The following is an 18,206-nucleotide window of genomic DNA, read 5'->3' as shown; positions in this document are numbered from 1 at the left end:
GGCAGAACGAGAGCATGAAGTTGAAAGCTCTCCCCTCTCTTTCTCAGAGACATTAACCAGGATTTTAATTTAAGTGTGTATTATGAAGACTCGCCCCTCTCACCCTCCATTTGAAAATGGAGGGGCAAAGGGCAGTAATTTCACCCTCTGTTTTGTGTCTTTAAGAAATGAAGATAGAAGTTTAAATAAAATATTGGACAGGTATCCAAAATCTCACTAATAATATCTTTTTCCTCTTTCTACTTCCTTCAATGGGCTTTCGATCAGATCTTTAGTTTTACTCTAACTCAAACCAGGGTTGTGATTTTCCACAGCTCCAAAAAATCTCATTGGAGGTTTTATTAAATGAAAAAAATAGGGCTGTTGAATAATCACAGTTAACTCACGTGATTAACTCAAAAAAATTAACAGCGATTAATTGCACTGTTAAACAATAGAATACCACTTGAAATTTATTAAACATTTGTGGATGTTTTTCTACATTTTAAAATATATTGATTTCTAGTACAACACAGGATATAAAGTATACAGTACTCACCTTATATTATTTTTTATTACAAATATTTGCACTGTAAAAATGGTAAAAAAAAGAAATAGTATTTTTCAATTCACCTCATACAACTACTGTAGTGCAATCTCTTTATTGTGAAAGTGTAACTTACAAATATGGATTTTTTTTTGTTCTATAACTGCTCTCAAAAACAAAACAATGTAAAACTTTAGAGCCTACAAGTTCACTCAGTCCTATTCTTGTTCAGCCAATTGCTAAGATAAACAAGTTTGTTTACATTTACAGGAGATACTGCTGACTGCATCTAATTTACAATGTCACCTGAAAGCGAGAACAGGCGTTCGCATGGCATTTTTGTAGCCGGTGTTGCAAGGTATTTACTTGCCAGATATACTAAACATTCATATGCCCCTTCATGCTTTGGCCACCATTCCAGAGGACATGCTTCCATGCTGATGATGCTCGTTAAAAAAATAATGCGTTAATTACATTTGTGATTGAACTCCTTGGGGAAAAATTGTATATCTCCTGTTCTGTTTTACCTATATTCTGCCATATATTTCATGTTATAGCAGTCTCGGATGATGACCTAGTACATGTTCGTTTTAAGAACACTTTCACAGCAGATTTGACAAAACGCAAAGAAGGTACCAGTGTGAGATTTCTAAGGATAGCTACAGCACTCGACCCCAGGTTTAAGAATCTGAAGTGCCTTCCAAAATCCGAGTGTGACGAGGTGTGGAGAATGCTTTCAGATGTCTTCAAAGAGCAACACTCTGATGCGGAAACTACAAAACCCGAACCACCAAAAAAGAAAATCAACCTTCTGTTGGTGGCATCTGACTCAGATGATGAAAATGAACACGTGTCGGTCCGCTCTTCTTTGGATCATTATCGAGCAGAACCCATCATAAGCATGGACACATGTATTCTGGAATGGTGGTTGAGGCATGAAGGGACATATGACTCTTTAGCACATCTAGCATGTAAATATTTTGCGATGCCGGTTACAACGGTGCCATGAAAACGCCTGTTCTCACTTTCAGGTGACATTGTAAACAAGACGTGGGCAGCATTATCTCCTGCAAATGGTAACCAAATTTATTCGAGCGATTGGCTGAAGTAGGACTGAGTGGACTTATCGGTTCTAAAGTTTTACATTGGTTTAGTTTTGAACGCAGTTATTTTTTGTACATAATTCTACATTTGTAAGTTCAACTTTCATTATAAAGAGATTGCACTCCAGTACTTGTATTAGGTGAACTGAAATATACTTTTGTTTTTTTACATTGCAAATATTTTTAATAAATATAAAGTGAGTGCTGTACACTTTGTATTCTGTGTTGTAATTGAAATATATTTGAAAATGTAGAAAACATCCAAAAGTATTTAAATAAATGGTATTCTATTATTGTTTAACAGTGCAATTAATAGCAATTAATTTTTTAAAATCGCTTGACGACCCTAGAAATAACAAAATTCATATTATGTGGTTCACTGAAGCATATTTATTCTTCAAATATAAAAAGGCACATATATTCTCCAAAATGAAAAGCTTGCAGTTCTGTAAGATAAGACCACAGCTATCAAGACCCTCAATCAACTAACTTATTAGGCCTAACAATCTCTTGAATCTGTCCTTCTATTAATAAAAGTTGGTATCTGTATTATTTTACCAATCTATTTGCTTTTTCAGCACCTAACTGGTTACAAATTTTTGATCAAACCAATACAAATGTGATAAAAAACACTCTTTTGATCTAAGCTGGCTGGACAAGTTTTTTAAATTTTATTTTGCTATTTTACTCTGCACAATGTTTACATCTGGCTTTAGAGGAGGAACTGTTTTTGTTACTTTGTTCCATTCTAATTGCTTACCACCACTTTCTTCAACTTTAGACAAATTGTGTCAAGATTAGTAATTACCAACTTCAGTACAATATATGAGTTTAACACTAGTCACCTGTTTGCAATATTGTTCTGCAGTTTTCACATTTATTCTAGTTAGAATACAAAAACATATTAGTAAATTGAACAATGAAGATTAAAAATTGTAGAACAAGATGAGATAGCCAGCTTTACATGGGCCCTCCTGCCCATCTTCCAGCAAATTTCTGGACTCTGACAAAGAAGCCCTCTTAACAGTTCATAATTCCACTCACTCTCACCAGTCAGCCCCACACCTTTCTCCAGTCACCAGTGATCACAACCACTTCCCCCATCCCTTGGCTTCTAGATAGGAAATAATTAAACTCAAAAACTACAGAAATAACAGGCAACATAAAAATCTTCACTTTTTTGGTCTGGTAATTAAATGCATTCATCATTCAAGTTGTTAATCATTTCAACTTATTTGTTGGACTCCTTTTATCTGTGCTGATATTCTGCCATCTAGGTTACCTTGATATTTTATTTCAGCTAGTGTTGTATAAAAATATATATCCACCGAGAACGCATGTGCACATGTTTTTGGGGAGATGGGCATGGGGAAGGGTGGCAAATTATTGATTTTGTCTGGTTTTAGCTCAAGTATTTATAAGAACTTAACATTTTCGAAAGCCTTCTGATGCTCTAAGTTCTAACATGAATTAAAGATTTAGCTATTACCAGAAGTTAAAGAGCAGTAGTGAGAATATCAAAGTTTTGATTTTAAATATAAAAAGCATGTTTCACAGTAAAAATTGAGAGAACATTACATAAGTGACACTGGAGGGCAGAATTTTTGGAGGAAAAATAAAAAACCAGGTACTTACTTTGCCATGAGTTTTGCTATTCGATGACAGTCATTCTTGTCATAAAACCAGATACTGTAAATAGACACTTGAAAACATAAAAAGAAAACAAGACAAAACTGTCAAAAATCATTTGGTAATAAAACAGCTCAGAGCAGCAGCCCACTAGCACTAAAATACACAGATTACAATCAATCCTATGTATGAATGAGTATTATTTACCAGGTAATTAGGAATACTACTGTGTGCAGAAGAGGCATGAAAAACAATAAAATCAGTTAGGTTAGGAACTTACATTTCATTGGGCACCTTAAAATGTAAAAAAAAATAAAATAAATTTTCATTGACAAAATGACTTTAGTTTTGCAAGTACTATACACCTTCCAAATGTTACAGCTTAATGACCATGAAAGCATCAAGAGCATCTAGAACTTATGTAGTTCTACTCCAGTTAATATTTGTAGATAAAACCATGAACTATTTCAGTTTGTTGCTTAGAGGTCAGTAATGGTTTAAGTCATACATAAAACTGCCTTAATGAGACTTCAATTCCAGTGTGGTAATTAAGCCTTAGGGTTTTTTTTGGCACCTTCACTCACCTAAAACTCTCTCCACTGGAAATCTGCGTGCAAGGGAGGCAGCCCTGAAATTGCAATCATACCAGTCTTATGTTTACAGATCTACTTAACGCTAGGTACATGGTAGACTCTACTCCTAACATTTAGTAAGCATAGATCAGCTGAGGTCATGAAGGCTCTGATTCAGCAAGGTACTAAGTATATGCTTAATTTTCATCATGAGATTAGTTCAACTAAAACTTGGCTGAATCAGGTTCTAAAAATCACACTGAGTTGAAAGATACACCAAGTGAAATGGAGTAATTTTCAAAAATAATATTTCATTCCACCCTCAATGGAAGTCAGAAAGAAACCCATGCCTTTGGAAAGATGGGCTTTCCAAGAGATGGATCATAGCATCTGCCAAGTGTGTGAACTACAGTAATGTTTAGCTAAAGTGCACTGCAACTGAATTACGGTTAAACAGAAAAATATCAGTTCATAGGGCCATTGTAAAGTTCAGTAACACAAACACTGAGGGATTCTTCAAAACAGATCAAGATCTTTTTCATGATTCTGGACAGAGTCATTTCAGTAACCCATTAAAATCTTTCAAGATTAGAAATATTTCTGTGTTCTATTGAAATAAGCTATTTCTCTGAAGGACATCCTTGCCGAGTTTTTAGATATTGTAGTTTGCAAATGGAACACGCCTAGTGGAGATTTGGTTTATTAGAAGAATTGTATTTGGATTTTCTAGTTCTGCTTAATGCGTTTGTTTACCAGATACTCATAGCCAACAAATGGAATGCAAACAGGTAGAGAAGAGATTCCTGAGTTGGCAGATTCTTTTATTGGGTTTGTCAATAACATTTATCTCTAGCCTTAATTAGAAGCAGTGCCATACTGAAAGCAACAAAAATGTTTCCATTTATTTACTGTATGTCAAAGAAAGGATACTAGCGTCTAACATTTCCACATCATAAAGAGGCACTTGACCTCACACATGTGAGCAAAAGATTCCACCTATCAAAGGTAGTAATTCAGTTTGTCGCTTTATAAAAATAACATTAAAAAAAAATCCACTACCTTTCTACTGCAGTTCTTGTTAAGATTTTTACAACGTCTGAGCCACTATTTGGTTAAACTATCCTTCAAATTCAAAGAAAAAAATTCTTAAAACTGAAGTTCATATTAAGATAGGCCAAAATAATTTCATATAAGGGCTCAATGGGGATCCAGAAAACTTGATTTACCAACTGTAACTTACTAAGCTTCTGTAAGGACTTGTCTACACTGCCCTGCAGTTCAGACTATGGGAATGTGAATAGCAGTGCACACCAAAGTGCTGTGCTGTAACTCCCCAGTGTGGATGCTGCTGCCGTGAACTAAAAGCTTCCTAGTTTGTGTCACGCAACCAAGGTAGATTGACCTACTGCACTCGCATTCTTACACACACACACACACACACACACACACACACACACACAGAGTTTAAGGCAAATTGAAATATAATTTTCTAGGTCTAATCTTTGGAATTTATTAAAAAGCATGCAAGAGGCCCAACATTTAGGATCTGCAGCATGGATGACAGGCAACAACCTTCTTCAATCATAAAAATCAAGATGACTGAATTGAAGAAATATACTATTGCCAGAAACTGAGCCAATAAAGAGTCTTCATACATGCAAAAATTAAAAATGTTTTATGGAAATAATATGAAAAAAACCTTATGATCGAGAAAGAATTAAAAAACCCAAACAACTATTTGAGCTGCCAACTTAACATTATGAAAGCTTGGTTTCATTTTAAACCATTTCTCCCTTAGCAGGAACACATTCTGTAGCATAATTGAGCATTATAAAAAGAGCATCTTCTCCTTCCCCACTCCATTAACAGAACTGCCAACAGGGAAAAAAAAAATTCTTCAAAAGCATGTTTGCTGAAGAAATAAAGATAAGAAACCTATAACGATAGCTTAATGGGGGAAAACGATAACAGTCACACTCAATTCTGCCAGAAACAGACCAGCACAAGACCAGAAATGCATCCCAAATCTGCTCTGTCTACCAACATATCATAATGTTTCATTCTGTGCTGCTGGCAAAGAGTCATAGGGAGTTACCATGAAAGGCTGTCAGTGTCATTTATGATGGAAAACAGATTACCAAACTATTTACAAGGTTTACTAACAAGATACCTGTATTTGGTGTGGATTTCAGACACTTTCAAAGATTATGGTACTCACTTTTCCTCCCTCTTTTTAACAGCACAACAAAAATCAGATGTTTTATGCACAAATAATTAATATTAAAATTTGATTTTTGAAGATGTTTCTAATTATATGTTCATGTTTGATATGCAAACTACTGCATTTTATTGTTGCACATTTAAGACATTGCTTAACAATCCTTTTACAAGATGCAGCAAAATTATTAAGTGTTTACTAATTCCTTTTAAATTGATGTCCTTTCAGCTGGTTATATTAAAATCCTGCTAAATGTGCCCTTGTATGCAAGGAAAACAGTAAAAGATCCTTTCTATTACAGCACTGATTACATCTAGGCTAATTGAACACAACATTATTTGCTTGTGATTAGTGGGATTTATTGTAAAGACTATGTATCTCTTTAAAAACGCTGTGAGAGAGAGATTACCTAGTTTCACTATTTCAACGGTATCAGTGTCATCTGTTGATGCATCAAGTGTACAGTCGCTTTTCTTCCTCTTGCAACAAGAAAATACTTGATTTCATTTTCACTCAGAATGGACAATTGCTGAATTAGTTTAAATGGTATTGAACATAAAATAGTAAATTATGGTCTAATCCACTATTGTGTTGCTCCAGTTTTTTCACTGATGTCATTCTACTAATGCTTTTCCTTTATTTTTATTTTAAATTTACTGAAAGCGAAGCAACATCTTTAGTGGTAAGACAGAAATGCTGTCATTGTTTCACACCAGCCACCAGTATCTTCAGTTAGATTTGTATTTTGCATATTCACGCTGTCTTTAACATAATTAGTGTCATTCCTGGGCCACATCATAATTTATTCCTGGTTTGTCAACTCAGATTTGGTTATCTTTAATGTAATTCTGCTGTGAGATTAAAATGCCTGGCTAAAATTCCGATGCAGTATTTTGTGTTCCATGGCTATTTTGTTACATTCTTTCTGAACCATTACTACTTAGCGAAATATGTTTAAAAAGAAAAAATTCATAGAAATTTCTATGAATGGCGACAAGAGTTTATCCTGCCAAGGGAGCACAATACTAGTTACTATAGTCCAGGATGAAGGCTTTGAGAAATACAAATGTATCATATTCCGTTGTTTTTAAATCAGGAAAAATTGCAGAACAACAACGTCACATAAAACAAGACCTAACAACAGCTGCCGGAAAACATTCTGTAGGTCACACGAAAGCAAAAAAGAAGTGTGGAACCTCAAAACACAGCACTCTGGGACAGTAAAGGAAACCATGCACCTTTCTTCTTGGCAGTTGGTTAGAACAAACTGAGGATAATCAAGGAAACAAACAACTCCTAGCAATTAAAACTAAACCACAACCCAATTATTTAACCTGTTGTCCCAGAGAAAAATTAAATGAATTAACTTGATCAGAGAAGACATTCTCTAGTCTAAATAGTATTCCAGATTTACTAGTAGTGTGTGCTAAATCCTTTACCCAATGTACTTGTAAAAGCCAAATGCTAATGGATTTGCTCTGAGACAAATCAAGTTGCCTCACTCAGCCACAACATAGATTACTACTTTGCAACAGTGACCCAGAATAGGAAAGTCACTGCTGTTAAAACACCGTCTCCAAGACCATACTATTCACTCTTCTTAGTATCCTCAACCTGAACGCTATCTCCCCTCTCAAAAAACCAAACCAAACCAAACCACAACCACAAAAAAACCCACACTTGTATTTTACCTCTTCTCTCTACAAAAGAAGCAACAAGCTACCTCCTTATCTTGGACCAGAAGGTTGAGCTAATGCAGTTGCTATAGAGCCATTCTCCTTCAGCAATCATGGAGACATGTCATGCTGGCAACATTGCTGATAAAAATGATAATGGGACAGTATCTTAAGGCTAAGACACATAGCACTAAAAGCAATTATGCAACTTATTTTTTTACGTTTTGTTTGTAAATCTTGTGAAATGAAACAACTAATTTGGTTTTTAGTGTTCTGGATACAGAACGTACTTTTAAAGCTTTAAAAAGTCATTAAATGACAAGCAAAGAAGACAGCAGCTTGTAGTTCAGATTTCATTTTGAATATCAGTGCGCTCCCCTCCCCCCTCAAGGATCTACCTTCTCTGTTGCATTAGCTCTCTTACCCTTGAACTGGGAAAGGGCAAGCAGAGAACTAAGGCAAGGAAACACCAGAGTACCATATTTCTTCTCTTCTTAATATTAAAAGTTTATGTTTAGAATCTATCTTTTCAGCACCATGGAAATTAAGTCTCCTGACCTATCTAGTGAACTAGCTTTGATTAAAAAACCTCTACATCAAGAAAGAGACTTCAGATACAAAGGGAAAATTATAAATGAAACAGAATTAGAAGCATACTTCTTGCAAACTTTTAGAGGTAAGTTTATTACTGTTTAATATGTTCGACATTTTCTTTCACTGTAAAGCAGACTAAACTTGTTGAGAATATTACTGCAGAGCAATCATAATCTGGCACATATTTTAAATGAAGTTAAGATTTGATTTCAACTACACAATGAACATTTCAAACTACAAATGCATAATGTTGTTGCTATATGTACTTCCACCAGTACAAATGAAGGGACGAGAAATCATGGGGTGTGGAATTCTGCGAAAAGTTCATAATGCATGATTTAAACAAGATTCTGGGACAACAGTAAACATACATTTAAAAGGTTGTTTTTGATGCTATCACTGTGATTCAAATGCTTCTTGAGGGGAAAAAAAAATGTAAACTTCTCAAACAGCATGAACTATAAGAGTCACCTTATGTCTGAAAAGATTAAGGGAAATTGACAAGTGACCACAGTCCAAGCAACAACTCTGTATTAAACAATACTGGGAGTGGGGAAATGTAAACAGTTTTGCCACATATTATATATTTTATGATCCATATGTATTCAGTCCCATACATACATAGACTGTACTGTGAGACAGTATGATGTGCACACCGGCAGAGAAAACAAAGATTTTTTTTCCTAGGAAAAATCTTAAAGTAAATTCAAAATGTGTCAAAGACTAAAAGAAATCAGCTAACTCCAAGAAGTCTCACACTTGGAATCATTCTGATGCTTTCTCCATTGAATTCCCTACTACCTAACACAGAGATTGAATATTTCTTCTTGTTATCCAGTCTAGTAATAACTCCACTCTACCAGAATATCACCTTAATTGGTATAATGTCAAATAAGATCTTAAGTCATCATAAATTGTCATTTCTGCAGCAGAGAGATCAGATACATAATGGATAAAGGATTAGAATTTCAAAGCAGTATTATATACAATTTTTGAAGCTGATATGACCTGCCTCACTAATGATTAAAGAGTTTTTGGTACTGTTCTAGGATGCAAATAATCTGTCTTAATCCTACTGATGTTTTGAGGAAACAAACGTATTTGAAATAGGAAAAACTTTTTCCGTTTATATTCTTGAGTTTGGAAGATACAAAGAGAAATAGAGTTTCTAAAACAAATAACTTTAAAGAATAAAATTTACATGTAACACACCGCTCAGAGACAGATACAATGGATAAATGATCTCATTAAAGACTAAAATTCAACGAGAGGAAAAAATGAAATGAAAAATAGAAGTTAGTTATAGGAAAAAAAACATATTAGGTCACTTAGTCCATCCTTGTGACAGTACAACCCATGAAAGAGAATATAACTGTTAAATTAATAAATGCGTGTACCAAACAAAAATGTTTTTCAGACACATGCAGAGTACTCAATAAATACTTCTGAAGAAACAGACCGCTCTAACAGAATAGTATTCAATTCTAACTGCAAAACTAAACGACCTAATAGGAAACATTTTTATTAGTCCAATACTAAAAACATTAAAGGCCATTTGTACCATCAGATGAATACTGCAATATATCTGAGGTTTTTGTTGTGCAGTAGCTACAAATCAGCTCTAATGCACGATAAACTAGTCATAGCAATTCTGCCATAGCAAAAATGCGCATGCAAGTCATAACCCATGGGGCCTTTATGAAATGTGTGGACTACAAAAAACAAAAAAACAAAAACAAAACAAACGCCTGACAAGCAAATCATTCCTACTCTCCCCTCCAGCCAGGCAAGTTACCTGTCAAAAGCAGCCAGCATTAAAATAATCATCTGAGCGCTACTTTGTGGCTGACATGAGACCAATCCAGTTCATAGTCGATAGATATTTGTATCACTCAAGGATTTCCCATGCTGTTAGTCTCAGCAGAGGTGTCACGGACTGAACTGGTACCTCTTTTCCCCAATGATCCTTTCAGGTCAAGGAATAACGGCAGGGCAAGGTGAAGAACTTTGCAATGCCATTGCCTTCACAGTTTCTGATATGTTTTAAAAGTGTTATTGATATGGCACTTTTTAAAGTCAACATTTAACCTGGCAAAATAATTTCCCTTCACCATCTTTTACCCCTTGCTGTATGTCCCTAGGGAAGCGCAAATCTTAGTTCACAGCAGGACCACAATTCTTATGATAAATGAAACAGATTAACTCCTTTCAGGATCAGAAATGTGGAGCAGCTTTGGTGGCCATGATATAGGCTGAGGTTTTACGAGTTCTTGAGAAATGCAAGGCATTCCCAGCCCACCAGCTCAGGAAGCAGAATAATCAGTACAAGTTTTCCTCATCACATTGAGCACAAAGTTATCATTAACTTAGACTACCACAGTGGGTTTCATAAATGAACCTGCTTCCTTGCCTATTTTGAAATGTACCTTTCTTTAGCTTAAAAGTGCTCATTGTATGGACCTCATCAAATTCAGTGAAAAAAACTAACTAAAACAAAGGGAGTATGTAATTAGGCCAGTTCAGGATTTTAAAAGTGAATCGCTGAAAAGGCAGAAATACTAAATTATTTCTAAAAAAGAAAAGGAGTACTTGTGGCACCTTAGAGACTAACAAATTTATTTGAGCATAAGCATCCGATGATGTGAGCTGTAGCTCACGAAAGCTTATACTCAAATAAATTTGTTAGTCTCTAAGGTGCCACAAGTACTCCTTTTCTTTTTGCGAATATGGCCTAACACGGCTGCTACTCTGAAACCTAAATTATTTCTAGTGACCATGCTTGGTTGACTTGGTAAAAACGCACAAATGTTTAAATATCCTCTCTCTGGAACTGTTAAATGTTACTAATATGAAGGGCAGAACAAAAGGCTGATTTTCCATAAAGTAATCCATTAGTATGGGAGTGGGGTGGAGAAATTTGCATATATAAAGAGACCAGAATTTTCCCCACCCACTCCCCTAAACCCTGTAATCCTCAATTTCTCTCCTAAATGCAGTAAACAAATATATTTATAAGTTCTATACTATTCTGTAGCCCCACAACTTGTAATTAGGGGCTAACAAAACTGTATTATACTGGAAATAATGCTTTCTTTTCCAAATGTATTGAAATTGCACAGGAGTTTCTCAAAGCAACCAACTGTAAGAAAAAGGGCAGACTCTCTTTTCAGAGCAGTATTATTCCCCATGATTTGTTTGACCTTAAGTAAGAGAAAAAGCCTATCATAAAGATAAGATAATGGGCTACTGCATAGTTGCACCTTGAAAGGAGGAAAAGAATTTAAGGCAACATTCATGAATTATCTCCCTCTAAAATACAACTTACTAACCAGAGGGTAAGTGCTCTTCAGATACAGCCCACTCATTTTATTTCTCTAAGAAAGGGGTTATCTGGTTTACTCTATGAAACAGTATTCTTTTAAAACTGGACATCTCCATAAATTATGTTTTCTTTGAAGTTTGCATGTCAGGGAAATTCTAGGAGTTCAGAAATCTCAACAGGACAATTTATTCATACAACTCCTAATTAACCATCATAATGGATTCTTTGTGCAAAATCTAAAGCTACTGTACTGCTTATGTACAATAGGCTGCTAACAATGCAATTTTTACACAGTATAAGAGGTAATTTTTCTCTCCCAAACTAGCAGTTCTTCCTCTGAACATGATCACAATATGGCTTAACCTTGACAAAGGCTTTCTTGGCACCATTTCTACTGAAATCTTTACAGAATGGGCATTAAGAGCTGGCTCTAAATGCTTTCTGTTGTTAATTGAATGCACTATGGGTATAACACCTGAAACAGAAATACACTGATGCTGAGGCAAGGAGGAGGAGAAATACACCCCTCTTTTGTTTCCCAGACCCCTAACCAAAAATTATGGCTTAACTACCCATGCACTGAATTTATACAAGCTGAAGGATTGTGTTCCAGAAAACGCCGCCACTGACTGTTTTTAATTGGAAAGACACAATACAGACAGAGAAGCCCAGATTTGATACTCAAGATTGTGTCAGCTACATTTGCCTCTCTTATAGGAGGGGAGAAGCTAAACATTAAGAAATTTACATATGTGAGGAAAAAGTGAGGAAGCAAGTCCAAAACTCAAAAATTGAAATGGGGAGAGAGAACAAAGGGGAGTAGGAGAAGAAACTAGAATCATATGTAATATAAAGCCAAGATGTAGCTCTCTATGCCCTAGTATTGAGACTTAAGAATTGATTTGGATGGAGCTAAGCAAACACTGATGGACTCGGAGAGAGATAGTTAAAGGGGGTCAGCTGTCTGTGGCTCAAAGGAAAAGGGCTGAATTCAGAATTATAAAACTTCACCTAATAATACTGCATATTGTTACACAGGCTCAGGCTCAATGTTTTTCTTGCATGGTTAAAGGGTACAAAATATTTCTGTACATGTGTGTGGAGAGGGAATGCATAAACATGAGTCCACTGTATCCTAATGTAAAGAAAAGAAGCTCCTTCCCCTGAGTTGAGCAGTCTCCTCCACTCCACAACAGCCTCATTTCCAGGAAGCAGCTGACTATATTCTCACCTTCCACTTGCAAAATAAGACACTGAAAAAACTAAAACCATATCAAATCATAAGCCACAGTCACAAAAAAAAATTTTTTTTTAAGTTTAAAGTTACACATAAGACGTAACCGGATGCAGCAGAATTGTTCTACAAAGTTTCAGAAAACTTTAATTCCATTTTGCATACAACATACCACCCTGTATACTTGATCCCTTTTCTAAAAGGGAAAGTTGACTTATGACCTATGTATAGCGCCCCTACATTGATAAAAATGGTTAAAATAAACAGCAACTTCAAGGTAATGTGCAGCTACACATAACTGTATTAAATCAAGTAGCATAGACAAGGAAATAGCCGCAGACATTTCATTAAGCATCTGACATATTACATTGTGCTTGAAAACAGACCATTAGATCACAGAACCTGAAAGTGGCCTACATCAGAAGACAGAGTTTGAACTTCTATATAATAGATTTTTAAAACATCTATACTCACAGCTAGCGTTTCTGTAAAGAAGAAAAGGTTCATGCAGTTGAAATTCCAAGTCTTTATTTACTGGCTCAACTAGGTTGTGCATATTCAGTCGATTCACAATTGTAAAACCATAGTAGGGAGAAGCTGACCTGTTTCATTGAGAATAATTTGTTAAATGTATATCAAGTTTTTACTTAACAAAAATATTATCACGTCTATGCTTTCAAATGCCAAAACAAAGCCTGGATTAAGAGTATAATTTGTAATGCCATATATGCTTAGTTAAATAGCCACCTTCAGAATATATTTTTATGACAAACTGTTATGCAGTTCAACCAAGCATTACTAATATTCTGTTCCTTCCCTTCACATGAAACTTTACCAAGATAGACAGATATATTTACTGGTTTCTGCATTTATAAACATATCTAGTTTATACTAAACTAGTTATATAATCATGTTTACATGTAAATACCCCAAACCAAATATATCATGCAATATCAAACCAAGCCTATGCACATAAGAAAACATTTTATAGGTTCAAAATGAATTTCTACAGCATAACAAATAGTCAAAGATGAGTAAAAAACAAAAGTTACTTTAATAGAAGTACTTTACATGATCTATCTAAAGTGATCTACGTGGAAAAACTTTCTAGTTTTAATAAGTAATGGCAAGAATGGATAAAACTAACACTTTCGGTGAGCAAAACAGTGAAAAATCAAAGCAGTAACAGATTTAAAAATATTCCTCATATTATTAGAAGAGAACACTCAATGAAATTTTAAAAAAATCAGCAAAATTAAAACTGATTGAAGGAAATACTTCAGTTTAAATTTTGCTTTTTAAAATGTTATAGTTTATAATTGACTTGTTGAACTTGGCACTTCAAGATATTATTGAGGCCAACGGGTTTAATAAGGATTCAGAACAGGATTTAACTACAGATGACATCCATTATGAAAAGTTACAATTCTGAAAAGACTTATGCAAATACTGAATCTTATGCACTGCGAAAAAGTACCTTTGAAGTCAATGCAATTGCTCAGAGTGTATAAAGGTAAGAATGGGCAATGAGTCATTATAAGATCAGGGTCTTGTGGGTTTAGACCCCTTGTGGGTTTCATGGCATAGGACAGTTACTAAGGGCCTCGTCCATAGATAACTGAAGTATATGGAAACACATTGATTTAACTGGGCATTGGGATCAGACCCTTTCTGCCTGGAATTAGGAAGAAGCTTCTCTCATATGTTTCTTGTACAAGGTGATTCAGTGGAATTGGGCACTACCAGACAGGATATTGGACTAGATAGTCTTATTGGTTAAACTGGTATTGCAAATGCTAGTTTCCTAAAGTGTTCTGGAAAGACCTTTGCTGGCTTATGAGATTTTATCAGCTTGAAAAGAATGTTTATATTTCCTCATAAAAACTCTCTTGGCAAAATTTACCTCTACCTTAAATAGACACAATTTCATTAGAATCAAAAATATTAAGAGAGTTGAGCATGATTAAAAGAGCAGGGAATATATTCAGAGAGGATGCAAAAGCACCCCAACTTGCCTCACAAAGGGGGAGTTCCCCCCCATGACCTCAAAATAGTTCCGAAAAGAAAATGAATATATAGAAAAATTGCTTTGACAAGCATAACAACATTTAAATTTCTAAATATTCTGTGTAAGACTTGCTTTAGAGTCTAGTTTTAGAAAAAGGCAAGCAAACACTTTAAGGTCAAAACAAAACAATTTCATATTTGTTTCCTCTTAAATTATTAGATTATAATATATCCTTTATGCTCAGCTATGCCTTTTAACACTTATGTGAACATAGCAGCAAGATGACTTTTTTCTGGTCATATTGTGAGGATACTCTGAGGAAAAATACACAACCATAAACAAAAATCTGCTACATTATATTCAGATGTGATTAGCTGTACAGATTTCATCAACATCACGGCCACATTCACTAAGGACCCAATAATGAAAGGTGCTGAGAGCCTCCTGAGAGGCGCTGAACATACTTGATTACAAGATTTATGCACATGCTTAATTTTACTACTGCAAGCAGGTCCCATTGAAATCAACAGGACTACTCATGTAGTGAAATTAAGCACTTGCTTAAGTGATTACAGGAATGGAGCCCAATGGACATTCAGAACCTCACAGTGCCACTGACAAAATAAATACTAGTAATATTAAATGGATTGTTGCCTGTCTCAGGATGGATAAATTAATTCTCCATTCACATTTCTTGCATCTAATGGAGCAGTAATTCATTGTTAAATTAGTTATTTGCCTTTGGTTTAAGATGAAATATTTACATGTTATTTCTCATTAAGGAAATATTGGGACATTTCTCTCCAAGTCACCTGTTGAACAAAACAAAAATCCCAAATCTGCACACATAGAGACTGTTAGTTTTTAAGTGACATAATCTGTATCACAACCAGTGGAAAATGGCAGACCCGTTCACTGGAAACTATTTTAAGAGAGATTTGGAAAAGAATATAAAATTATATAATGCATAATTTCTGGAATATGGAAGGTAGAGGAAACACCATCACTTGGGTCATTTAAATCACTCAGGAATATATTAGGGAATGATGCCTTATTACCAAAATTATTAACAAAACAACCTAATTACGACTTACATTTCTATGATTCTCTCTTTGTTTTATTCATTTATTTTCTTCAAGATTGTTACTGAAAAGTTGTGTATGTGCTTTTTGAAGAGTTATATGCCGAGGTGCTAAATTTCTTTTTAGAACAGGCTTTTTAAAACAGGCAGTTGGAGGTGAATTTCTGGTCAAATATCAGAATTAGCTGGAAAGCCTACTATGACAAAATCTAAACTTAATAAATAGTTACATACTACACTAAAGGATGTGTGTGTAACTTACCTTCTGTACACAAATAAGGTACCTTCTATGTCAGTCTTCTCCTACAACAGATAGCAATTATAGTTATTTTAGTGATATGCTTATTCACACAGTTATGCAGCATTCTAACAAAAGAGTTTTTAGTATCTTCTCACAAAGAGGTTTGACATCATAGGCCTCAGATTTAATCTCTTATCTTTTCAGTGAATTGCTAACCCTTTAAGGCAAATATGTAGTTATACATGTCACCTTGTTGATAAAAACAACTATTCAATTTTGAAAGAAATGATAAATTTTTGATTACTTTCCCTTCCTAACCAGCTTCACTAGAAAAGTTAAAATTAAGTATTTTCTTTATATTAACCCCATATTCATGCATACTAATACATGTTTTACTTTGCAAATTAAAAAAAAGTTATATCTTGTAATGAGAAGTTACAATGAGACTTTTTTGGACATATCTTGTATTATAATTTTAAGCTACGCACCATCACTTTGTTCTATACATTAAAACTTAGCTAAAAAGAAAAAAACCCTTATGGTTTACCACCTGCAAAATAACATCTGACTCCTGCAGATAACTCTGAGTTCAACTGGACTACTCATGTGGAAAGTTACGCACATGCTTACGTTTTTGCAGGACTGAGATCTCAGAGGCTACTCAGTTACAACCATGTAACTGGAAGCCTATGTGTCTTTGACAAGATTTTTTAAAAAGTAATCCCAAATCTCTTTACACTCATGCTACCTTCTTTTTTAGCAATGTAGTATATATTGATGGCCTTTATTTTCAAAACTGAAAAACATTCTTGAAATTAAACAGAAATTTTATTTAAGCAAAACAGTCATTTTCAACATTTCTCAAATCCCAGACTTTGTGAACCTCAACATTACCAGCTAGTGGAAAGTGACAACTAAAAAGGTGTACACACACACACACACACACACACACAAATTAAAAAAAAAAAAAAAAATCTACAAAAACAAAAGAGTGAGAGTAAAAAGGGTGACAGGCTAGACTACAATATGTGCTACAATTATAATAGCATACATTCAAGCAATGTCACAAGGAAAATCTGTTCTTTCCTATCAGACATTCCATTTCACTCTGTCTGGTGTTTCCTCTGATTTAAATAGTCTCCACAGCCTAAGAAGAGTCCGAGCTGCTGGGGGGAGGGAAGGTGTGAAGATCCCAAACTTCTCAGAGTCACAGCCCCTACCCCGCAAATCACAGTCCCATAATCTGAACGGCCCTGACCCCTGTGGCCGCCAGTCCCGGTGTGGGGAGAGGAAGGGCGGGTCTGGGGCTGCCACTCCGCACTGGTGGGGGGTGTTTCGGTTTCTCCCGGGAAAGGGGCAGGGAGGGTCAGTGGCTACATCCGCGCGCTGATGATAGGGAACGAGTGTGTGTGTCGGTGTCCGCTCCCCGGAAATAGGGGCAGGGCCTGTGCCCAACTCTCCCCCGGGGGGAACGCGGGGTGGGGGGGGTTGGTGTCTCGCCACACGGCTGGGGGAGGGATCTGTAGCTCTCGTAGGGGGCGGGCGGAAGGCAGGCTCCAGCTCCCCACTTACCCACTCGTTGGCTTTGGGGCTGAAGCTGTAGAGCGCGACCTGGCCGGTCACGTCGGCGATGCTGGTGATGTAGGGATCGTGCCGCTTTAAGGCCGCCAGGCTCATCTCCTGTCCCGCTTTACTCAGCGACTCCATCTTGGATCCCGGGAGGAAGCGGAGGCGGAGAGAGCGAGCAGCGCGGAGTCACGTGTGCAGCCTTCCCTGTTCTCGCCCGGGTACTGCGGCCTCGGCGCCGCCCGTTCCGCCCTGCAGCCGCTGCGCTTTGGTTCCGCTTGCTGGGCGCAGGGCTGCGGCCCGCCGGCCACCCGGGAAGCTGTTAGGGAGGCAGCGCCCTTCCCCGTACCCCCGCAGAGCTCCTAACGGGGACTTGTGCCCGGGAACCCCAGCTCCTCGGCAAGGCACTGCTCCGAGTACAGAGCCCCCAGGGACC

At 36.2% G+C, this 18,206-nt stretch overlaps 1 protein-coding gene across 1 annotated transcript in view; it reads right to left on the bottom strand.

Annotated features, from left to right (window-relative positions):
* Nucleotides 1-17,936, bottom strand: part of DCP1A (decapping mRNA 1A) — a 49,061-nt gene extending 31,125 nt beyond the window's left edge. Inside the window, exons 1-4 of the mRNA XM_074957789.1 lie at nucleotides 17,777-17,936; nucleotides 16,226-16,266; nucleotides 13,349-13,476; nucleotides 3,265-3,331 (exon numbers count right to left, since the gene is read on the bottom strand). Coding sequence (XP_074813890.1) covers nucleotides 3,265-3,331; nucleotides 13,349-13,476; nucleotides 16,226-16,266; nucleotides 17,777-17,911 — 371 coding nt within the window. The 5' untranslated portion in view covers nucleotides 17,912-17,936. The remainder of the gene's footprint in view (nucleotides 1-3,264; nucleotides 3,332-13,348; nucleotides 13,477-16,225; nucleotides 16,267-17,776) is intronic.
* Between the last annotated feature and the right edge of the window lie 270 nt (nucleotides 17,937-18,206).

Source organism: Natator depressus, chromosome 7 (assembly GCF_965152275.1).
Source record: "Natator depressus isolate rNatDep1 chromosome 7, rNatDep2.hap1, whole genome shotgun sequence".
NCBI classification, from domain to species: Eukaryota; Metazoa; Chordata; order Testudines; family Cheloniidae; genus Natator; species Natator depressus.
The sequence above is the reverse complement of the archived record's forward strand: the minus strand, read 5'-3'. Positions and strand labels throughout refer to the sequence as shown.